Source organism: Nuphar pumila, chromosome 4, assembly GCF_984573655.1.
Source record: "Nuphar pumila chromosome 4, dmNupPumi1.hap1.1, whole genome shotgun sequence".
In the NCBI taxonomy this organism is placed as follows: Eukaryota; Viridiplantae; Streptophyta; class Magnoliopsida; order Nymphaeales; family Nymphaeaceae; genus Nuphar; species Nuphar pumila.
Genome location: NC_143252.1, coordinates 13,444,279 through 13,469,121, shown reverse-complemented (window position 1 = coordinate 13,469,121; position 24,843 = coordinate 13,444,279). Strand labels below are relative to the sequence as shown.

Below are 24,843 nucleotides of genomic sequence, written 5' to 3'. Positions count from 1 at the left end.
TATCACAATAAGAGCACTTCTACTGATTTTCATGACTCCACTTTCAGTTAAATACTTGCACCCATTTACATCAAGAGTGTTCAAAGATAGAAGATTTTTCTTCAAGTTTGGAACATATCTAACATCAGTCAAAGTTCTAAGTACACCATCATGCATCTTACTTTTAATTAATCATTTTCCAACAACTTTATAAAATGCATTGTTGCCCATCAACACAACTCCATAATCAACATATTCTAAAGTAGAGAACCAATCCTTATTTGGACACATATGGAATAAGCAACCTGAATCAAGAATCCACTCATCTTTGGACCTAATTTTATTTTCAGTTGCTAACCAAACACCAGCTTTATCATCTGACTATGCAATACTGGCTTCTGCAAAGGTGTCATTCGTTTTCTAAACCTTATGGTTATCATTTTGCTACTTCAACTTAAAGCATTCAGATTTGATTTGCCCCTTGTGACAATAGTCGCAGGTTAAATTCTTATGTTTTGACTTGGATCTTGAGTTATGTTTGTTACTGTTCATATTTCTCTCCATAATCCTCCCCATAGCAACCAAGCCCATTGAACGATTTTCACTTTCATTATGAGCCAACTCTTTATCAATTTTCTCTTTGCTCATAAACTTGGTCTTAACCTCATCTATTGTGAGGGATTTCCTTCCATAAATCATGGTATCTCTTAAATTCTTATATGAGAGAGGTAAAGAACACAATAATAAAAGGGCTTGATCATCATCATCAATCTTAATATCTATATTTTTCAAATTCATGAAAATAAAAGCAAATTCAATTATATGAGATTTAATGGGCATACCTTCATACATGAAAAGTGTACATAATCATTGCTTTAGGACCAAATGACCTGTAATGCATTTCATCAAATACAACTCTGGTAACTTTTCCCAAAGATCAACAATTGTCTTCTCTATGAGAACCTATTGGAGAACATCGTCCGTTAGGCATAATTGAATGTCAGCATTGCTCATGGTGGGACTCTTCTTCACCTTTTCTAATAATGCCTTCTTCAATACAGTCTGAGTCAAAATAGAAAGCATCCTCACTTGCAATAAACTAAAGCTCATGACACCATCAAACTTATCCATGTCATATTTTGTTATCCATATTATGGAAGCTCCAAATCAGTGAAATTGCTCCGATACAATGAAACTCATACCAGTTTGTTTTGCAACAACACAATGAAAACTAAACAAACCACAAGATAAAGAATAGAAAAGAATAAGATAAGACACAAGATTTAAGTGGTTTGGTACTCAAGACTTGATCCATGGTTGAAAGAGTCAAGATACAAAGCTCTCAAAACTCTAATCCCCAATACACCCAATATATATATATATATATATATATATATATATATATATATATATATATATGATGAAGGGTATAAAATCCTAGCTAGTACAAAAGAGAAAATTACAAAACTTTGTATGATCACCAAAACATTTTCAGATCGGGTCATGGATAGGAGCAGGTCCAAAATTCAAGACACGCACAACAACAGTTTCGATGCTTGTAGTGTAAAACTCTACTCTATTATTCTCTTTATGCCCACTGAGAATAGTTTCTTACTAACTTCTACCTTGCAGCCAGTGGCGTAGCTAGGATTCATGTGTGTGTGGGGGGGGGGGAGGCAAACAGGGGTGTAGCAAAAAAAAATAATTTGGTGTGATAGTCGGGGGTTCGGGGTAGCGCCCCAAAAAAAAAATTGAGATAAAATAAAAAATGGCTACAATTATTAACAATTGCAGTGCTAGGACTGGACTGGGCTAAAAAAATGGATAAAAATCTATTTCATATGGAATCAGGGTTGGGCTAGGACTGGGCTTTTAAAAAAAATTAACTATTTCGGGAGGCAGGACTGGGCTATGATCTTTATACCTATGATCCTTTTGTTCTACCTATGATCTTTTTGTTCTACCCTCCCCTGTTACAAAAGTTACAGGGACGAGGAGAACAAAAATTTCTCGACGGGCGTGCCTCTCTCGCACAAAATTTTCGAGTACGCAGCGATGGCCGGCAGAGGGGGAGGCAAGGACAGTAGTTAGAGGAGGAGAAGGAGGGTGCTAGACGGTCGACGGAGGGGGTAGCGAGGATTTGTTTTTCTGTTTTTCCCGTCCCTCCCTTTTTCGTCGTTCCCTTCATTTTCCTGCGAATCTTCTCCCTCTTTCTCTCTGTCTCTCTCCATTGGGAAATTAGGGTTAGGGTTTTGCACAGAGGGAGCAAACTCTCTCTCTCGATTGCGATAGAGTTCTTTCCTTTCTGGTTCACAAAGGGAGAGAGTTGAAGGAATTCATGGTCGTCCATCTGTTCATATAGTCTGCAGTGCCCTTTTATCACTTTTTTGATGGTGTAATGAGAAAAGAAACAGTGGAAAAGAAGATTGCAACTTGAAGTTTTTGAATCTATGGTGCTCTGTTTTTTGCTTTACAATTGGGAAATTTCATTCATATGGCGATCGTCGTCTCCAGGTTCGTTATCGGGTTTACGACGGTATGGCAGCTCGCGTTTGTGACTCTTGCGGTAGTCCCTTTGATTGCCATCATCGGCGCTATTCACACAATTACGCTCGCCAAGCTTTCCACCAAGAGCCAAGATTCTCTGTTTGGAGCAGGAAACATTGCTGAGCAGGTACACACAAAATCAATAAACAATAAAGAGACAAGTTCCCTTCTGTTTTTGTTTGTTTTGAAGAATGAAATTCTCTATCTGAAAGTAGTTATTCCCATAGAAGAAATGGATCCCTGACATTCCTGTTATAAGTTACGGATTTGCTGGCATGCCACCCGCATCGCCGACCAACATTGCTAGTTTGTTGATCACTGGCACCGTATTCAATTTCTTTGTTTTCCGGTACCGGAAGAGGTGGTGGCAGCGCTATAACTATGTGTTGTCGGCTGCGCTTGGTGCAGGGACTGCATTCATGGGTATGCTGCTATACTTTGCTTTGCATTGGCTTCATGTCCTACTGCTCTTGGAATTATTGTTAAAGGGTGCCCTATTTTTTAGCTTGTCTTTCTTCTTTTTTGGTTTTCTTGTATATAAAGGCTTCCTTGTGTTGTACTCTAGGAATTAGAATGGCCTGTGAGCGAGACAGGTAATCTAAAATCAATTGAGAGACAATGTGCGGAACTGTGTGTGTGCAAGAGAAAGCTGAGTTATTCCAAGTTGACCTGACTGATGCATCGAGCTTGTGAGTTAACTCTGTTGAGTCCCTGGTTGCAACCAAATTACAACTTCGGCCAATTCGATCAAGCAAAATAACCAGTAGGTTCATAGGCAAAAATGAAAGAGACTAGGGGTCAAATTAGATAGCTGTATGGCTAGGTCTTAGTATCATAACCGAAGAGTCTTGGGTTTAAATCCCACACAGATAATCCCCCAACATGCCTATCAAAAATAAAAAATGAAGGAGGTTAGATTATTTTTTTTAATCCACAAGCACATTGGAGCTCAACAGTGGTTGTTGTTTGTTACAATCGAGTTCCATAGAGCTAAACAAGCTGAGCTCGAGCTAGCTTGTTTACAATTGTTTCAGAGCTAGAATTAATGGGGTTTCAAACAAATATGTTGTTTGAGAGATGGAAGCAATAAAATTTTATTTTTAAACCTATAGCTTGCAAAACCAAATACTTTGATCATTTGTTTTACAGCATATGTAAAATATATCTAATATATATTACCATTTAAAGAGGTTAATTATATGAACTGAGTTGAGCCGAACACCTGATGTTCATGTTCAGCTTTCATGCTGAGGTTATTTTATGAATTTGAATAAGTACTTTACAAGCCAAACATGAGTTGGGCAATGAGCAGCTTAGCTTGTTTCTCAGCCCTACTTGTGCATGATATTGTTGTGCAGGATCCTTAAAAAAAAAGAAAAGATCAATAATTGGCCTATGCCTATCACAGTCATTGATCTTTTGCTAGAGGATTGGGATTAGGAGCCACATATTACGTTACAGTCCTGTTCTTCTGCACAGAAAGTAGTTCAAAGGCTTGGATATAAGAGTGGCTTTGCTAGAGGATTGGGATTAAGATCCATATATTTCATTGTTTTTTGTTGCTATGCACCTCTTCTTCTCTGCTTTCATGCACTTTGTTGTTTGCTTTTCTTTTGTTTCATGTTGATTGTGTTTTTCTTTCAGCTTGATGCAAGTTGTTATATTGATGATTTCTGGTTCCTTATGTTACAATGTCACAAGGTGCTACTGATCAAGTTTCCATTGCACCTGCTTAGGATGCTACTAACACAACAAGTTGTTATATTGATGATTTCTGGTTTCTTTCAGCTTGTGTGTTTGAGGTTGCAGGGATTTACTGATTTGAGTTCTGGGAGGAGCGAAATTCTGGGAAATTTGTAACTTCTTTTGGTGTCTGTAATTCGTTTTCTGGAGTTGAGCTTGAAGGGAAAAGTGGATTTCACCTTGTTTCATGTTGCAGTATGTATTTGGCTTAGTTAATGCATGTTGGGAGGGGGGCTATTGTGACTGATTTGGATTGATGATTTTGGTCTGTAATTTATGCATTCTTGTAGCGTTCATTCTGATGGATTCTTGTACGCTATATGTTAATGATGGTTGTGATGCGAACTGTGTACATATGAGTAATATGATTGATGGACTCAATAGTTGTTGAACATTACCTGAAATTATTGACAAAGGCTCTTACAGGGTGAAATCTTATGGTTGAGTCATTTTTTACTTCATTATGGTGTATATTTTTCATAGCTCTCTGGGGGACTTTGACGGTGCTCTCTCATTAGAGGGAGGGACAAGTATACAACACGGGTTAGTTACAGGAAGTTGCATGGGCAACAATGAAGGCTGGGTTCAACCAAACGGCCTCTTGCCCAATGGCTTTTTACCGAATGTTGTCACAAGTGTAATTTTGCATCATGTTTCAATTACGTTGATTCTTTGGATACCATCCACTGTACTAATCAATGATGCCGAAATGTATATTTTGGGAACGTGTGTATGTGCCTTTTGAATTTGTAAATGCTATATTTGAAAATCAAAGTTGTTACCATGCTGCTCCTTTGTAATGCTATATTTGAAAATCAAAGTTGTTACCACTTGCTTCTTCAAAGCAACCTTCATTTTTCATGACTGTTCAGAAGGGAAAAAATTCATGATTTTAGACATAATTTTGTAATTGGATTCATATTTGGGCAAAAAACTATAATAAACTTCTTAAAACATGTAAAATGGTGGAGGGATTGGGTCATAAGATCCAAAATGAAGTAATTTGACCCATTATCCATGACTGTCCAAGTTGTCCACACATTGTCATCAAACAATAGACATTTGAAACATAACATCTGAGTACAGTCTAAACAAACATTGGACTTGGAACAGTTGTTACAGAACGAACAGAACCAATGTTCTGTTCCGTTCTTTTTGTTCATTTCGTCCAACCCTAGACAAGCCATCAAACATACCCTAAATGAACAGCATCTCGAGCATACAAAATGAACAATTGAGACAAAGATATATACTGGTGTTTGACAAGTGCACTTGAACTGAACAAACCAGAAAGAGGGTTTTCAAACTTGGGTCATTCTTGTGGTGAGCTGAGCTGTGCTCGATCTCAAGGTGGGCCCGATCTAAACAAGTTGAAATTGAGCCAGCATACTTGAAACAAACAAAAATGTTTTTTTTTTCAAAGTTAAAATTTAGTATAATTTAGACTCGAAACCTACTCAGCCAAGCAAGGACTGACTCGTTACAAAATAAATACATTGTTTTAAATTAGAAAGAACTTTAAACTTATTGCTTCAAAACCAAACACTTTGAAACTCTACACTTTATGATATAAAATACATATAAGATATATTTATTACTAATTAACGAGCCGAGCCGTTGATGTTTGAAATGCTGAGCTTATTTTGCTAGATTGAATGAACTCTTCACCAGCCAACCATGACCTGAGCCATGAGTGGTTCATCTCCTTTTTGGCGGAGTTGGGTTGGATCTTGGCTGTCAGATGTACCCTGTGGACAACACCTCCCTATGCAAGTCAACACCAACATAGGCCTTGAGGGCGAAGGAGGCCTTGGAGTTTTACACATTTGGGAGGCTGGGCCAACACAACCAAGTGTTAGAACTCATGATTTTAATAAATCTAAAAAAAAAAACTACTGGCCCTACGCCACAGCAAACCAAGGAAAGAATGTGGAAAACATTATCACTACTTAGAGGTGGCAGAACGAGATTTCCTTGGCTTTTTCTTAAAACTCACCAGCGAATCATCTTCCAAAAGAAGGAAAATTGATTATTAACAAACATTAGACTGGAACAGTCGTCTCCACTACACCTCTCTCTCTCTCTCTCTCTCTCTTCTGTGCAGGTTCTGCCGCTGCTCCCATGGCGGGACGAAACAGAGTTCCGCCGTCGCTGCTGGGTTTCAAGGGCCGAGAGATCCCTCTAGCGGCCATGCCCGGCGCCCCCATCCTCGTGGAGAACGTCCCTCTGACCGCTAGGCCCGCCGTCCCCATCCTCGTTGAGGAGGTCCCCATCGCCTTCCGCCCTCTCCCCCTCCGCCCCGCCGCTTCCCTCGTCGAGGAGCGCCTCTCCGCCCAACACCGAGACATTCAGGCCATCCTGCTTGACAACCAGCGCCTCGCTGCCACCCACGTCTCCCTCAAGCAGGAGCTCTCCGCCGCCCAGCAGGAGCTCCACCGCGTCTCCCGCGTCACTGCGGCCGCCCGCGCTGAGGGAGAGGCACGCTCCCGCGAGCTCTTCGAGAAGACCATCGCCATGGAGGCCGAGCTCCACTCCCTCGACCCCCTCCGCGCCGAGCTCCAGCAGGTGCGCTCCGACATCCAGAAGCTCCGTGCCTCGCGGCAGGAGCTTGACACCCAGGCCGAGCGCCTCGTACAGGACCTCGCCAGGGCGAGGGCGGATACGCAGCAGTTGGGGGCGATCAAGGCGGAGATCGAGACCATGCACCAGGAGTTGCAGCGTGGGAGGTAAGCAGGCGTTCTGGCGAACTCAATTTCTCGCCTTTTCTCTTTTTCTCGTTTCCGCATCATTGTCATCATCATCATCATCATCATCATCTTCTTCTTCTTCTCTTTGATGGATATTTTGATGGACTTGTTTTTCTCGAAATTTTGGAATAGACTGGCATCGCGTGTAAAAGCAGAGTTTTTTTCCTATTTCATCCACTTTTCTGGATAATCAAGTGCATCGGAACAGACAATTTCCAAGTTTTCTTGAGAATGTGGTTGGTTACCATCAATTGGCCGTTGCAATAATTTGTGCTATTCTCAGGCATTGAAATGGTTAGTTAACGATCATCCAATCGAAAGTATTGAGTATTGAATATTCTTATTTTGCTTATGAGAAGTAACATGGCTCATGTCAACAGATATAGTCTAATTTAAGGTGTAAAATAATTACCAACATAGGGTTAAAACTGCAAATTAACGAATAAATCTCAAGAGATTCTAGATAAGGTGGTTTTGGCTTGTTCACAAAGAAATGTGTCATACCAACCTGTACAAAAGCGTTGGCAGCGGACGAGAGAGAAGAATTAGAAAAATCGGGAGATCACTGAAGACTTGGACATGTTTTTGTCAAGCTAATAATGCAATTTGTTGAAGATTCAAGTATTCTGTTTTCGTAATGACTCAACTTGTATTGAGACGATTAGTAACCTCATTGGATGGTAGCTCGTTATTTTTAACAAAAACAGCAGTTTGTCACTGTGATGAAGAACCTGGTGTAGTGGATGCTAGGTTACAACAATCTTTGGTTGCTGGGAGATTGGTAGCCAAGTATCATCATAGGCTGGCCATATTTTGGCTATATACTCAACCAAAAGACAAGAAAGGGTGTCAATTACTAAATAGATCAAGAAGGCTAAAACATTGCTTGTTTCAACGTGAGTGCCTAAATCACCTAGCAGTAAAAGGTTAGTGAATAGACCAAGTTGCCAGAATGGAAATAAAAAATGAGAAGCAGAATCGGGAAGAAATCAGTTCAAATCATTAAAGGATACGAGAAGCAGGAAGTGAGTAGGAAGTGGTATGGAGAATCATCTAGGAAGCGAGAAATACTGATAAATTAATGGAGATCAAAAGAAAACTTTGAAGAAATGAAGGTCAATCTCAAGAATTTTATCATTCTATGATAATATCTCTAGATCACTCAATTAAAAATTTAAAAGAATACGAGACAAATATTCATTCAAAAGAAGTGCACAATATTAAAAAAGAAACATCTTAACCAGCTTATTTTAGACACTATACATTGAAATAAAAACAATTGTGCAGTAATTTATAATTTATAATTTATACATATATTAGAAGTCTAGGAAACTTCACCTAAGTCTAACAACATAAGTTAACTACGGGAAACTTTTGAGCAATAAATAAATATGTTAAGAATAGAAGTTTTTTATACATCCATACCTGTAAAATGATATCCAATGCCAATCTAAAGGAGAAAACCTTGTGATTCCAGTACCTATGTAATAGATATTAAGGGTGAGTTTAATTCTTTGTTACCTAGATGCATATAAGCGTGTTGCTTCTAGACAAGAGCATGGAGCATGAACATGTTGTGGCTTAAAAAATAAAATGCAACATAGTTACACACACATGATGTGTGCACACACATACACGAGTAAGACATGCTTGAACGTTGAATTGCAAAGAGAATGGTTGTCGGGCTAGTCATCAGATTTGTGAGACTAAAAGTAAAGAAACATACTAGTGTTTATTCTATAGTTATTTTGTTTATGATTAGATAACGTGAAGATATGGTTTCAATATGAAAATCATTAGTATGATTATGATTTTCAACAAAATGTCACAAGAAACAGGTTGAAATCTGGAAAAATAAACCTAAAACTAAGTTTATAAGTGATTGAACACTTAGTGGACTTGAAGGTCATTTTTTCTTGCATCCCATGTCATTGGAAACCACATGCTATGTAGTCAAAGGCGCTGACTAGGCACCTAGTCAGGCTAGTCGAAAAAAGGAATCGGTATGATTCCTAGTTTACCTCAATAGGGGTACCGATTTTCCTGACTAGGCGCCTAGTCAGTGCTTAACCTGCCCTCGCCTAGGCGCGAGAGCAGTTACAATTTTTTTTCATTTTACGTTATGGGGGGGGGCGTTCTCTCTCTCTCTCTCTCTCTCTCTCTCTCAGGCTCGACTCGTTCACTTGCACCCTCGCTCGCCACCTCCGCCTCTTCTTCTTCTTCTTCTTCTTCTTCTTCCTCCGCTTCTTCTTCTTCTTCTCTCTCTATGTCTTTGTCTCTCTCCCCCTTCCTCTTCTTCTTCTTCTTCTTCTCTCTCTCTCTCTCTCTCTCTCTCTCTCTTTCTCTCTCCCCCTTCCTCTGCTTCTTCTTCTTCTCTCCCCCCTTCCTCCGCCTCTTCTTCTTTAATTAATTTGTTATGTGTTTGTTTATGTAGAAGTGACATTGAATTGTTATGTGTGTGGATGTAACATTGAATGAATTTATTTGAAGGTTAATTGGTTGTCTTTTATTTTAGATTTATTGATAGAGCATCAACGATGTGGATGTTATTTATCTTTAAGACTTGATATTACGTTTAAATTATATAATTTTTGTTGATATTGATAATTGTTTTCTTTGTTTATTCAATTGTTCTTATTATTTGGGCTGATTTTGTAATATAATAGGTTTACTATGCTTGATGATAGCGATATCCTGTACTTAAACATTCGTTGATTAACTTTATTTTTAGAATTCAGATTATGTTTAAATTGCATAGCTTTTGTTGATATTGATAATTGTTTGCTTGTTTATTCAATTCTTCTTAATTTTTGGGCAGGTTTTGTAATATAACAGGTTTACTATGCTTCACAATAGTGGTATTTTGTACTTTGTGCATTTGTTGATTAATTTTATGTTGGATACATCTCTGCTGTTAGTCTTACTAATATTTGGTCTGGTTTTGTAATATAACATATTTACTATGCTTGATGATAGCAATATCTTATGCTTCGTGCATTTGTTGTTGATTAATTTTATGTTGGATACATGTTTGCTATTAGTTTTAGCACTTTATTTTAAGAATTTAGATTATTTTTAAATTATTTGGCATTTGTTGATAGTTATTTTCTTTGCTTATTCAATTGTTTTTAATATTTGGGCAGCTTTTATGATGTTCAACATGTTTTTTTTGGTCTATTGCTTATTGTTGATTGATTTTATGTTGCATACATGTTTGTTACTAATTTTAGCAGTTCATTTGTATATTTTTATATTTTTTATATTTCTTTAATTAAGGTACCGACTAGTCCACCTAGTCCCGCCTAGTCTCCGACTAGTCTTTTTAAGGGTCCACTGACTAGGCACCACCTAGTGCTTTTGACTGCATAGATCACATGTGATTCCTTCTCATGTGATTCAAAATCGCAGGGTGGACAATGGGATTTTGAATCACATGAGAAGTGAGTAAAATGGCCCCCCTAAGGAGATTTCAAATCTCATTTTCCCATTTTCTTGCATGTGAGAAATGGGGCAACGAGAATTGTTCTCTCACAATCGGGAGTGAACAATTCTCATTTGGGGCCAAGCATATGTGCCCAAGGTGTCCAAAATTATTAGTGTTAGTGTTGAACACATACATGGCTGGCTGGTATTTGTGTATGGGTAAGTCTAGCTTGTAAGTTCAACATTTAAATTCATGATTTTTTATTAAATTTTAAGAATTATAAATGCATAATTTTGTGGTAATCTTGAACTAATGTTGTTTGGGTTCATAACATAGAGAGAAGCGGGGAGAGAGAAACATGGGGTGCCAATGTGCAGAGTGAGGGAGGGAGTGATTATTTTTTAACTTTCAAATCCTATTTGGAAATTTTAAGCTCATGGCCGTTTTTACTAATTCACCAAAACAAATAATTACCTCCAAACAGTTAGTTGTTTCAAGTTTCAAATTCAGAAAAGGGCATGATTCTTTATTTTTATCTAACCTGCACTAAGCCTATACACTTGGAAGATTGGTAACCAAAATATTGTTTCACTAGCTGGCTTCACTTAGGCTAAGTTTCTCTATCCTAAACAAAAAGGTTATCAAGGATTAATTTATTAAATACATTAGATAAGAGTGTGTAGTTATGCAGTTTGAGTAAATTAAATTTTTCCTGTGTAAAAAGCTAAAATCCTTTTTCTGAACTTTAAAGTCCCAAACTTTCAAACCCTCAATCCTTCCATCAGGTGAGAATTTCCTACAATAATATATGAAGTTAAGACAAGTTAAGGAAAAGTATCATAGGTTAATATATACCATTAATTACTCACCTTTTAAAAGTTTGTGTTTAAACTAAAAAACCATTCTTGAAGTGTTTGTTGATTTATTTTCCAATTTACTTCTCGATTTGTTTCCTACTTCCTGTTTCACGAGCCTAGAAGGACTTCTTTTTCCACTTTTGTTTTGCATATGTTTCCCTTCCTGACAACCTTGATAAAGGCAATGAAACATTAGAAGTGATTGAAATTGTATGAATGTCTGTTGCTTTAAATTCATTTTCACACACACACACACACACAAACCCTTGGTTTTTCATCCATGATTTATTTAGGATCTTCAATCAGATTCAATCTTCAATTCTAAAATTCAAACACCATCGATGGTGACTCACCCATAAACATAATTTATGGTTGCTCCCATAGATGGTTGCCAATTTGTAACTGTCATTTATGGATTACAAATCATGGTTAAATTTGAAGCTCACTTAGGCTGATAGAACAACCTAGATATCAATCATAGATATCATTGATATTTTAAAAATGTTGCAATCCTATTTTTAGAAAATGAAAAAAAAGGACTTAAAAGGCAAAATATCACCAAAACAAAATTGTAATGGCAGCCCAAGATCAGCCTGCTGAAAACCTTAAAATTCCCTAAGGAGGTCGTACCCTCCGGAAACAATCTTTAGTGGGACTTTATCTTTAGCTGGTCATAACCAAGAAGGCACTAGCTATGTCACATGGGTGCGGGTGCGGGTGCGACACGGGTGCGGCACAATTTTAAAATTTTTGGACACGGGGACTCGGCAAAAAAAAAAAAAAAAAAATATATATATATATATATATATAATTTTATTTTATTTTTAAAATGCCACAGGTGTCTGTGCACAGACTGTGACTGTGACTGTGACTGTGCACAGGCACAGCACTGTGCACAGTCACAGACTGTGCACTGTGCACACTGCAAAGACTGTGCACAGTCACATACTGTGCACTATGCACAGTCACAGACTGTGCACTGTGCACCACTGCAAAGACTGCACAGTCACAGTGCCTTTTTTATATATATATTTTTAAATAAAAAAATATAAAAAATTAGTTTTTTAGGGACATTTTTGGACTCGGTCAAAGTTGACCGAGTCCAAAATGTGGACGGACTCGGCCTGGACTCGTTGACCGAGTCCGACTCAGCATTGACCGAGTCCGGGCCGAGTCCGAAGCCGCACCCGAGTCCGCACCCGTGTCGGGGCGTGTCGACTCGGGTGCGGCACCTCCTTAGCCGAGTCCGTGTGACATAGGGCACTAGTTTCACTTGGTGTGTGAAAAATGCCTGACTTATGAATCTATCTGATAAATTTTGTTTGATCTTATGTATGGCTGACTATGGCGGGACCAATTTTTTTTTAGTTTGGTTTGGTCTATTGCTCTCTCTGTGTGCCTATTTTACTTTATGAGGATGGTTCACCAGTACAACCTTTGTAACTTCATGGTATACCTGTAGATTGCTTAGTTCCCATTTGGAATGTTGCAATTTCCTAACTTCTGCAATTTCTGCCCCTGCTAATAGTTTAGTGCATTATTTGTTTCTGCTATGGGGCTCAGACGCACAAGGAAAACTTAGGGATGTTATGTGATAATCTCACAGCATATTTGCAAAAATATCTTGAAAAAATATGCTGTCATTTTTCATATTTGAGTTTTTAAAAACCTTATTATGGACCAAAAATTAGATAAATATCATGATAAAATCTAAGTGGAAATGATGCCAAAGATAAAGCCAGTTTGATCTAGTTGACTTCAAAGGCTGAATGAAATGGTTGATTTTTCAAAAACCTGAGGTGTTTCTGGGATTCTTTTTGGATTGAAAGATTTGGAAAAGTGTATTTTTAAAACTTAAAAAATGTATTCCTATTTAAAAAGATAAATCATATACTCTAAAACCATTACAAATGCTAAGATTTGTAGAAGACTTTTATGCAATAGACATGGAGAACCATCATAAACTCCAAGTTCTCAAAAGGGCTATTTTGGGAATTTTAAAACATTCAGATTTATCTTTCACTTGTTTCTAAGGGGTACTTAAGGAAGAAATACCTTAAAATGGTCATTTTGGGACTAGGACTTGTGATGATCTTCACTTGGAGATTGTGATTTGTGAGAGCAAGGCTAGAAAGGAAGGACAGAAAAAGGGCAGGAAAGGCGAAGAAAGATCAACTGATTTTTTCATATTTAGGTTACTTAGCATGTCTTTTTTCTCTCAAATGTAAGGTCCTTTACTTATCTTCTAAGTATCTTATATCTGTTTCCTGTTTTTGCTTAAAATTCCAAGATATTCAGAGGTTTTTCCAATATTTATAAGTGTATAATATCAAGAAATTTGCCTTGCTGATATATGACTGAGGGTCACACACACACACACACACACACACACACACACACACACACACACACACACACACACAAACTTGCTAGCTAGCTAACTAGGCTGGTTTTCCAGCACAACAAGGGTAGTCAGGCAATTACATGTGTGTTTTTATGTGTTTTTTTTTCTTTGACTTGAGTACACTACCAATTCAAGGACATGGCAAGCCAAAACCATTGGGCTAGCTAGCTTGGCTGGTTTTCAATCACAAGGGCAGTCGGGAAATTATGGGTGTGTTTTTATGTCCTTTTATCTGAATTGGGTTTATAGGTTCACCAGTGTGTACCAATTCATGGATATGGCAAGCCAAAACCATTGGGGTTAGTTGTGCGGGTCAAGGTGGCTTTCCCTATGTGCAGTTTTTGGCCTATTTGTGGTGAAATTATTGTGGGACACCTCTTTGTACCAACAAAATTAACATGTAAAAATGCTTGCATCTTTTAAAGAAGCCTATGTTTTCTTATTTTGGGAGATAATGGAAACTGAACATTTTGGTGGGCAACTGGTCGATTATGAGAATGGCACAGTGAGTAATGGATATCTTGCATATCGATAGTAATAATTGTGCATGTTGAGATCGGTATCTGTTTAAGAAACAATAAGATGTAGATGGTTACTGCAGTTCCTAATTATAGTTAAAACATGTGATACTTTTGTTGGAAACCTATTAATAAGTAACCTTGAAAATAGACAATTTTTTTTACTTTCTCTTTCTCTCTGTATGAGGTCCATGTCAGTGCTTGCATGACAATTTTTTTTACTTCTCTTTACTTTTTAACAGTATAAATAATCAGAGCTTTCGATTACAAAAATGACCCCTTCGTAGTTGAAAAGTTGGGTTGATTGTAGGGTTGTAAACGGTTGGCATTCAGATCAGATGTAGCCAATACCAGATTCGATTAATCTGATGTTGGCTTCAGTTGGTGAAAAGCTCATACCATATCGGAGGTTTTTTACATGTAATCAGATTCAGATATCCATCGAATCTAGATATTTGTTGGATTCGGTAGCAAATAATCAAAACCATATCCGCATCCAATTATAATTGGATATCGTTTTGGCATACCAAATCCTACTAATCGGAATTGGATTTGGTCGGATATCAGGTAAAATATAATCCATTGATATCCCTAGCTGTTTGGGATATTTTTCCTTTTGCTAAAAAAAGTGCTTGGATTTTTGTTTTGTGATATTATTCAAGAACCGATATAATCCCAAAATTTTGTGATATTCTCAAAATAGTGCCTATTTTAAAATAGCAAGAATATTGACCATTTTTTATTTTTTTTATAATTGTGTTCCTTATACTTTTGTGTTCTTTCTTAAAAGTTTTTTAATATATGCAAGATATCTATGCAAGATTGTTCTGATTTTTAATTATCCTGAAACTTTTCCTTGCGGAGAAAATCCCAATGCTTAAATTTGTGACATTGGCTGAGATCCTTGTTGCTTTATTTGTTGTTTTCCTTAAATATATGCTTCCTTCTGTCCATAAATTCATATATATGAGGCACAGCATGCAATTGAAGAACGAAACCTGCACCGATCATGCTGCCATGTCAAAATCAGAGGTAGTTTTAGGATTTAACAAAAAAGAACATTTTAGGGAGGAAACTTTGATACACCTTTACATATGGTTGCAGATCAAACTGCAGCTTAATTTTCAATCTTAGTTCCTCCTCCATTTGTGAAGAATTAGTGTTCTTTGAAAGCAGCTTTATAGCATCGTGAGCACTGGGCAGACAGACTACTTGGAATTAAGATGGTAACTGCCAACTATTTCTTGGCAACCCTATTTATGTAGTTGAAGAAACAAAAGCTTAATAGGTATGCCTACAAGCATGTTACAAAACGAAATACAGCACAGTTGCAGCAGTTCCATTCTATACTTAGTATTTACTTTGGACTATCTCGTGTCACCTTTGATCTCTTGATGAGTGAAAAAGAAGAATGCAGCCAGTTGAATTTAAACTTTGGTCCCAGGCTGTATTCACATGCTTTACAATTTGCACAACCAATGTTCCTATAAAGTGGAACTTCATCTGTTATTTGTTTTAGCTATTGTACCGCTCAACATATTTATATTGCTGCTGTTCTGCGAACATGAAACTATGTGCTCCGGTGTTTACCCTTTTTCCGTTGAAAAAATGTGCTTCAATCTATTGTTGACTTAAACCTCCGAACTGAAATACTCGTGTCAATGTCGATATCACACCTCACGTTTTTGTGTGCAGAGCTGCTGTTGAATATGAGAAAAAGGTACGTGCTGAGAATCTCCAGCAAAGTCAAGAAATGGAGAAGAATATGATATCCATGGCTCGAGAAGTTGAGAAGCTCCGCGCTGAACTTGCTAATGCTGGAAAAAGGGCAATGGCAGCAGCAGCAGCTGCTGCTGCTGCAAATCCAGGTAATAGTGAGGCATTGTGACTTCTCATATTGGTTTTTGGCATATATTTGTATCATTGTATGTGTGCATGTGTGTGAACCGTCTGACACCAGATTGTGGTTTCTAGGACCTGGATATGGTGGAAACTATGCACCTGATATGAGATATGGGGGAAGCACTTACACTGATGGTTATGCAATGCACCAAGTATGTAATCCTTAAATGCACTTTGTTTTTAGGAAAAGACCATTTTTCAGATTGTAAGTATCTTGGCGTGGTATTTTATGTTCAGGGTGGTGTTGAGAGCATTCCTCAGTATGGAAGTGGAGGTGGTTCAAGGGGAGCATATGACGTGCAGCTACCTCATGTTCGTCAGTAGAGCATTTGTGGACCCTGTTTAGCGCTTGGAATCACTTTTACCATAGAAACAGCCTGAATCCAACTCTTGATGGCTGGAAAAGTAAAATTCCCGTCCTATATGCTTTTGTATTGATGAGAATAGAGCTTGCTATATTTTTCGATTCGATCATCTTAGCATCTCTTGGGTTTTTCTTTTATTGCTCTTGTTTTTATACATGGAAGCCCAGGGTTTGCCTTGTTCCATATTGTATTGTTCATGTCAATTTCTCCGCTGTGATGACCACAGAGAGCCATTAGGTGCATACAAATGGTAGTATTTATCCGCACATATTGTGAGAAAATTAACCTCCACTAGGATGCAATGTGAGGGTGCAACAATTGCCTTGTATGTAGCAATCTATCATACAATTGGCTGAACTCAATTGCCTCCTAATTGAAATTCTCTCAAATATTTTGACATGAAAACATGATGAAACTTTGCAATATTACCTTGTAATGGGGCCTGATGGGTTTACTGTCTTTTTGTCTGTCCAATAACAAATGCTAGTGATTTGCCTTGTATAATTGCAGCTGACTAGGGCTTAGATTGAGCGTTTATTTCAGTAAAAAAATATTCCAACATAACCTGTATGTATTATAAACCTTTTTTCCTTTTTTCTTTCATTTCTGGCTTGGGATGTGCAAGAAAGGCATCGTCTTGCCAATGAAATGATTGCTTTGGTATGAACATGTCAAATGCCAAATTTGGCTGATCCGATGCATGTCCCCCATAACTACTATCGGATGGCCTGCATTTGCAGTTTTATGCTGGTATCTAAATGCAATGATTAAACAGAAAATGACTATACTGTCTTTCCAAAATGATGTGATTCTCGAAATGCTTACCAATTTGACAAAATCTTTTGCATATCGAAAATCATCGATTCTTAATTTTTTTTAGGACATTTTTGTTCTTTCACTCTTGTGAACTTGTTGAGGTTCATGTGATATATAGGTATGTTGTAAGACATTCGCAATCTTTCAAAACAAAAGAGATTATTCGAACCTTTACAAATATAATAGGACATTTGCAAATATAGTAGGATTTTCGTGAATATACCCTACGAACCTTTCTTAAGTAAATACTCTTCAAGGAACTCTGCAAATGTATGTTGACATTTGCAATCACTTGTAAATGTTCTCGATATTTACACTATGATTCGACTTACGCAAATACAGTATGACCTTTACAAATATAGTATGACTTTCGCAAGAAAAACTTGCGAACTTCCTTTAACTAAATCTCTTCAAGAGGTTCATAAATGTGTGTTGACATTCACAGTCACCTCTTGCGAATGTCCTCACTCATTTGTTGATGTCCTCATGACATTTGCAAGATAATGCATGAAAATCTTTTGTATATGTGGATCTTATGACCTCATTTGTAGACTTTTCAAATATTCGCACATTTAACATGAGATTCACAAATTTTCTCAAGACTTTAATGTGAATCTTCTCATGTTTTTTGTGAATCTTTGTACAAGCATTAAATGTGATACTTCCTTTCTTCAAAAGTGATAGTTCACATTTGAGGGTTTTTCACATAAACTAAGCTTTTATGGTGTTGAACCCTTTTTTCTCAACGTGTTTTCCCCAGCAAAAATTTTTAAAGATTTTTTATGACTATTTTTTGGCAAAATTCTTTGGCACTATTGCTTGCTCTCCGTCGCACGGTGGCACTTCATCAACGGTGAGATATTTCGGTAAACACATCTTTAACGACTAAATTAGTTGTTTTTTAAAAAATTTGGCATGAATTAGGTATTTTTAAAACATTGACATGAATCAGTTATTTTGTAAAAGAATTGTATGGTTTTTAAGTTATCTTTGCACCTATTCTGTTTTTATTTATTTAATTTATTTTCATGTGGGGTATCTTCATTCAAGCGATAGTACAAAGGAAGTCTTTATCTCTCACTTTGTTTCCTTAATTTGGCATCCCTTCATTTTTATATGGTTATTTATCTGATGCGGTCATGAGCTTTATACTAAAAAAAATTGTATTTAGTGCATTGTTTATCCTTGATCATTAAATTTGTATATAGTTTTTTCTAAGAAGTGGCTGAAGGATTATGAACATCTTTATACTTGTGAGTATACTTTTTTATAGAACCTCTTATGGAAAATTTTACATGAGAAAGAGTTTTTGAAAGTTGGCAAAAGGTTTTTGGTTCTATCTTGTTTTACATAATTAAAACCTTAGTGAATCAATCAATGTCGTGATCTTTTTTGTTTTTTATTATTTTTTTAGTATTTTTTTGGTTTAGTATAAATTATTTTTTATCCCTATTGTTTCATGGTCATTAGATGTTATACACATTGCTATTTTGTTGGATCTTTTTTCTGACTTTTTTAAGATTGATCTCCTGTTTAGATTATTGTATTATATCTAAAAAGAAAAACAAAAAAAAAAGTATAAAAATGAACATTTTGTCTCCATTTTAATGAATATTTATTTCCTACTACATCTTCCTTGTGAGCTGTCATTTTCTTTTGGCATTTTCATCTTGTGAATAAAAGCAAAAAAATAAACTAAAACAACATCTTCTTGCAATGCATATGATTAGGCATCTACAATATTTAATGTTATTTTTAATGTAAAGAGTTGATGCCTACTTTTGTTAGTTATAAAATTGATTTTTCAATCACTAATTTTTTATTTTATTTAAATTCTTTATTTATTGATTATAAAATGACGATTGAATAAACTGTCATAGAGGCAATAACACATGCACTATCACTTACCTACCACCTTTGTGGATAGACTAGAATAAAAGTATTTGAAGTGTTGTGTGGACATTATTCGCCAACGAAATGTATGCTATGAAGCTAGATATGATTCAACTTTAAAGTAATTGTCATAGTAATCCTCCATTAGCTTGATATCTTACAAAATGCATACAATCGCATGTTTGGATGGAATCTCACTCACCTACCACCCTTCACAAGAGCATTGCATCTTGTCAAGATCAACACTGTAACCGTGAGATCGATCGTGGGCTTCATACAAACATCGGTGACAATGTATGATAACCACACATGCCTTTCTCTTTTGTGCCTCTACCTTTTCTTTTATCTCAAGCACAATTAATGCCTGACATTTTTTGCCTGATATTCTTTCTTTTCTCAAATACTGTCATCAACATGAGACAAAACCTCTTTAGAAGAGGCACTAGGGGTTTGTCACATATGAAGAGAATCCAGGAATTGAAGCACACTACTATATTAGATGTCAAACACTCAAATTTTCATAAAAAGTGAGATGTACGTAGCCCAAAACTATGGTTTCGCATCAGTGTCAATATAATTATATGCGATTGTATCTTGCTCCCAGATTTTATCAAAAAAATATGTACATTATGGTTTTATGACTGCTCAAAATGCGCTCTACCAAAGTGTACCGAGTAGTGAACCAAATTTCTTAGAAAAGTTATATGTCAAGTGATTCATGCAATATCCAACATAACATGTAGAAAAGGTATAGGGAACAATATAAAACAATCCTTAGTGCCTATATGAGATAAGAATCAATTATGTTTACTCTCTAAACTCATCGAAATATATAAATTTGTGCTTCAGATGTTCAAAAAACTACGCCCATGAGTCCTTGGACTCCTTATCTATAACTACAAACGCTATCAGAAACATCTCACCATAGTGATCAATATGAGCCAACAACAGTATACCCATGTATTTTTCTTTCAGGAATGTGCCATATATCATAAGAACTAAAGGACACTATTTTAAAAAGCTATCAATGTATGAACAGAAGGATACAAACATATACTTAAATTCACCTTTCTTATCAGTCTTAATAAACCATAGTGTTTTTAAGTTTGCCTTCATTAAATGATTCAAATAGGTAGAAAGCATCTTGAAGGAGTCTTCATTGAACCATATATCGCTTCTTTCATACATTCATGTACACGTCATACTTGTTTGTAACTAATCTCTACACTTTCATTGCGACTGATGTCATTGATGATTTCTCTTGGAGTCATCTTCAGGTTATCATGCATGCATTTGCAAATAATACCTGAAATTCATGCTGCATAATTTTTCACTAGAAGGTTGCTTAATGATTCGTCACATATATTCTCTTTTTCACACTTTTTCACTTGAAAAAATATTTCTCCATGCACCTTTGTGCAATAGATCTTCTAGGGACAATTACTCATACTTTATGAGTTTTTTCTCATAAAGATGAAAGTCATTCTATTATTGCAGCTCCTCACGAATTTTATTTTATAGTTATTTTTTATCACTTGAGCTTAAAAAATACTTTAGATTATCAAATCTTTAGCCAATAGCAATATCTTCATCATTTAAGCTTATTGTTAGCCACTGAAAATATTTATGATTATTAAGTTTTTCGTTATGCAACTCATCAATCAACTAAGATATCTTCATTTCAATGATTTCCAATTGCTCTTCATTATATGAAAATCCATTAAACAATAACATATTCAATCACATCTCATTAGTATAAAAATAATAATTCTACTGTTGAATAAGTGTTCATATTGCATATATAATATACCAAGCGTTAGACTTTCCAATTGTCATTTGTGCATCACTTGTATCCATCATTAATTGACTCATATCATTAGTGTGTTGGTCCTCCCCTATCATTTCTAAGTCATCCTCACTCGACATGGTATAGTCATTAGCATTATTTGATTCTCTACTGTCAACATGATCACTATTATGACTATTTAATTATTTGGATGTATAAACTAAATAAAAACTTATTGTATTTATCACTTTATTTGCTTTCATGCAAGCAATATTCATGTATTTTCAAATTTCATGATTAATCATAAAAATAACACCATCATCACACCTACATCTCAAACATAAATTATAAAGTTCGACAACGTATACCTAGTTATGTCATCATCCCTGAAAGAATTGATGTTATCCAAATTATTATGGTAAAGATCAATAACATTGGTTTACTGATGTAGTTTCACAACCTCTACAATGATCTTTTGATCATGTATAATATCAATTATTCATGAAAGTTTTTCATTTTCTATATGTCAGATATCTATATTCCTAATTGGTTCTGGCAATTGCATGTCATTCGTGTGCATATTAAGAACATCAATATCGCTCACTATTTGGGATAGTTGGATGTTCACCAAAGGACTGAGCTCAATAGATGGTGTATGAGATAAATGCATATTCTCCATTGGATTCTCATCATTCCTATAATCAACTATTTTTTATACATCACTTTTCAATGCTTCTTGTTTAACTATTCATTATTTAACTTTGCGAACATCCAAGTAAACATCACCACTAAATAAAATCGATTCTATATCATCATCATCCAAAACATCTATCAATATTTATTGCCTATCTATGTTTGGAGAATAACTATATTGGAGGTTCAATAACTCTTTCATATATCCAATTTTATGAGACAAAAAAATATAAATTTTTTAAAGCTAATGTTTTTGAAGACTATTAGAGATCTCAAATTAGGATAATCAGACCTATGATAATATACTTTAAAACCCTTTCAGACATCATCATTAACCATTTACACCAACTACACAACATATCATTCATCTAATGAAAATAATATATGATGAAAAAGGTCATCCATATATCCTTCATATATTCATTTAACAAAACTACCTATAATAACCACTCTAAAAACTAACTACCTATAAAAACGCTAACCCCTATTGAATGCTTATTTATAGTCAACCCCAACCACATCACACTAATTGAATGCTTATGCGCAGTCAAATATTAAATAAAGTGCAAGAAAATAAACATAAATAATCTACAACACCAACAAATATATATATATATATATATATATTAAAAAACTCTAAAAATAGTAAACCCTAAATAAAATATATGGTGTCAAATATTAAATAAAACATAAGCAAACATACATAAATCTTTCACTGCAACAACCAAACACAAATATTATAATGCCATATTAATATATATATATATATATATATATATATATATATATATATATATATATATATATATATATATATATATATATATATATATGAAACTCACTTTTTGACCTAACTAGAAGACAAAAAAGTTGATCAAAAGATGTTATAACCTCTCTAGAATGTTGCAAGATGATTTCATAGGAAAAAGGGTTAGGGTTCTAAACGAAAAAGGGTTAAGGTTCTAACGAGAAACAAACAAAAAATGAAAAGAAGAACCACAATGACTTTATATATGAATCATCGAGCATGTGAATGTATAACATTCACAATAGGTATTTGTGAATATCAGTAAACATTTGTGGACATACATGAGGAGTATTTAGTTAAAGGAGGTTTGCAGGTTTTCTTCTCAAAGGTCATACTATATTTATGAAGGTTGCATGGTATTTGCGGAGGCCGAATTAGAGTGCACATTCACAATAGGTGATTGTGAATGTCAGCACACATTTGTAGACCTCCTAGAGGAGTATTTAGTTAAACAAGGTTTGCAGGTTTTCTTCATGAATGTCATACTATATTTGTGAAGGTCGTACTATATTTGCAGAGGTCGAATTAGAGTGTGAACGTTGAGAACATTTGCAACATGTGACTGCAAATGTCATCACACATTTACTGAGCTCCTTGAGGTGTATTTACTTAAGGAAGTTCGTAGAGCATATTTACGAATGGTGTACTATATTTGCAAAGGTTCGCAATTTTTTTATTTATTTAAAGGTTATGAACTTTCTACAATGTACCTATATATCGCCCAAACGTCAAAAGGTTTGCATGTATGAAGGAAAAAAATGTCTTAAAAAGCCAAGAATCAATGATTTTTGATATGTGAGAAATTTTATCAAGTTGGTAGGCATTTCGGGTGGCGCTCCATTTTGCAATGACACAATCATTTTTCGATAATTAAATTCTGAAAATCAAGCCACTGCATGTTTATTCTTAGAGGTATTTTGGGCATTTACAAACATAAGGTTATCTTGGAAGTACACATTTACATATGATAGGCAACTATGTGGTTTCGTAAGATAAGGCTATTGAATAAGTTTTTGGTGTGGATGAACATACAATATCAATAAGTTGAAACTCATAAGTGCAAGTTGTTTTGTTAGATATTGACCACTGGAGCATGCTTTTTTGATTAAAAAATAACACTTTTTAAGTCATAAAAAATGAGTGCATTTTATGGCCGTTGATTTTTTAATCTCTAAAAAAAGCCTGTATATTCACTGGATTCTGGTGATTTAAAAGTTGATCCCTATCCTATCTATAATGTTAGATTCACTCATAAGAATACGAGCAGTGAGATATTGCTCGTTTTAACTCATTGATACTGTATTCCCATCCGCACGAGATACTTATCCAAGGTTATCTTGGAAGTACACCTTCATAATGCATAATCAAGTTGCAATTCATACTTGGTACCACCAAAGCACCAGCCAGCAATTGTCACCTACTTGAGTGCTCATATGGTGTACAGTTCAAAGCAACAAGACAAACTGTTTCTTACATTAGTAGGTGGTGCTCAAGTCGGATGGTTTACACGGGTTTCATACCTCAGGATAATCTTTGGGAGTCCACATTAGCTACATTGCTCCAGGTCTCCAACGGTACTCACCTGAATCATACCATTACTCATCAGCGTATTATGCTTTTTAATTTTTAGCACATGAAAGGATTAGAAGTTGTTCTCACCTTTTATGAAATGCCAAAATCAAGATTAATATTTTACATAAATTCTTTAACCTTTTTATTACATAAATTCTTTAACCGTATCACCCTATGGCAGTAAGAAATCATGGTATATACGTTTGGAACATATCTCATTTTGAGAGATTTGAAAACGTACTTCGATGCAGTATGATATGATGCATTACGTAGGAATATGGACAGTAATAAGTGCACTTTTTCAAACTAAGAACGATTCGTGTATTTCGATTAAATATCTTAGTTGTGTTCATTATAATAGAACTTATAAATAGGCATATTCAAATACTTCTTTAGAATTTTATGTTCTTCCTTTCCTTTTTAGAAAAAAAAAAATAAAGATTAGAGAAATCCTATTGATTGGTGCTTTCCTCGTACTTTCAAGAAAACATGAAAAAAAAACGAATTTAACTAAGATAAAAAAATAATGTAGAAATGTATGAATTCCAAAGGAGCAAAGAAAAGGAGTGTGCTGGGAATATTTTTGCCTGCAAGCCATGAATACAAAGAAGAACGGATTAAGTAAAACAGTAGGCTGCAATTAATGGAAAACAGGAAAACATAAATAAAAGACATGACACTTGACATGTTGAATTGGTATTCAAAAGACGTTTGGGTCCTACAAGACAAGGCAGGTGTATGTCTTTGTTTATGACATTTTACATAAAACGTTTTACCTGATCTGGTCTT

At 35.5% G+C, this 24,843-nt stretch overlaps 2 protein-coding genes across 4 annotated transcripts; both read left to right on the top strand.

Annotated features, from left to right (window-relative positions):
* The first annotated feature begins 2,039 nt into the window (after nt 1-2,039).
* On the top strand, nt 2,040-4,568 carry LOC149839428 (ABC transporter B family member 1-like). 3 transcript variants are annotated; one of them, XM_090004125.1, is made up of 3 exons: nt 2,040-2,653; nt 2,886-2,949; nt 4,315-4,568. In XM_090004125.1, exons 1-3 carry the CDS (start codon nt 2,474-2,476, stop codon nt 4,344-4,346), a joined length of 276 nt encoding a protein of 91 aa, XP_089860251.1. In that variant the 5' UTR covers nt 2,040-2,473; the 3' UTR covers nt 4,347-4,568. The 3 variants fall into 3 exon arrangements, 2 of the variants coding, with proteins under 2 accessions (XP_089860251.1, XP_089860252.1); XM_090004126.1 differs by having other exon boundaries at nt 2,135-2,653; nt 2,935-2,949; XR_016431482.1 differs by lacking the exon at nt 2,886-2,949 and having other exon boundaries at nt 2,135-2,653.
* Nucleotides 4,569-6,351: 1,783 nt separating this feature from the next.
* On the top strand, nt 6,352-16,748 carry LOC149839427 (protein FLX-like 1). The gene is made up of 4 exons (XM_090002545.1): nt 6,352-6,995; nt 15,915-16,087; nt 16,194-16,273; nt 16,359-16,748. The coding sequence occupies exons 1-4, from the start codon at nt 6,391-6,393 to the stop codon at nt 16,443-16,445; spliced, it is 945 nt and encodes a 314-aa protein (XP_089858671.1). The 5' UTR covers nt 6,352-6,390; the 3' UTR covers nt 16,446-16,748.
* The last annotated feature ends 8,095 nt before the right edge of the window (nt 16,749-24,843 follow it).

What these genes read in the sequence shown, in the direction of transcription:
- LOC149839428 (XM_090004125.1), top strand. Translation starts at nt 2,474, where the DNA reads ATGGCGATCGTCGTCTCCAGGTTCGTTATCGGGTTTACGACGGTATGG. An exon ending in CAGGAAACATTGCTGAGCAG is followed by an intron (nt 2,654 to 2,885) that starts GTACACACAAAA and finishes CGGTACCGGAAG; the next exon opens with AGGTGGTGGCAGCGCTATAA. An exon ending in TGCAGGGACTGCATTCATGG is followed by an intron (nt 2,950 to 4,314) that starts GTATGCTGCTAT and finishes GGTTTCTTTCAG; the next exon opens with CTTGTGTGTTTGAGGTTGCA.
- LOC149839427 (XM_090002545.1), top strand. Translation starts at nt 6,391, where the DNA reads ATGGCGGGACGAAACAGAGTTCCGCCGTCGCTGCTGGGTTTCAAGGGC. An exon ending in TGCTGCTGCTGCAAATCCAG is followed by an intron (nt 16,088 to 16,193) that starts GTAATAGTGAGG and finishes TGTGGTTTCTAG; the next exon opens with GACCTGGATATGGTGGAAAC. An exon ending in ATGGTTATGCAATGCACCAA is followed by an intron (nt 16,274 to 16,358) that starts GTATGTAATCCT and finishes TTTTATGTTCAG; the next exon opens with GGTGGTGTTGAGAGCATTCC.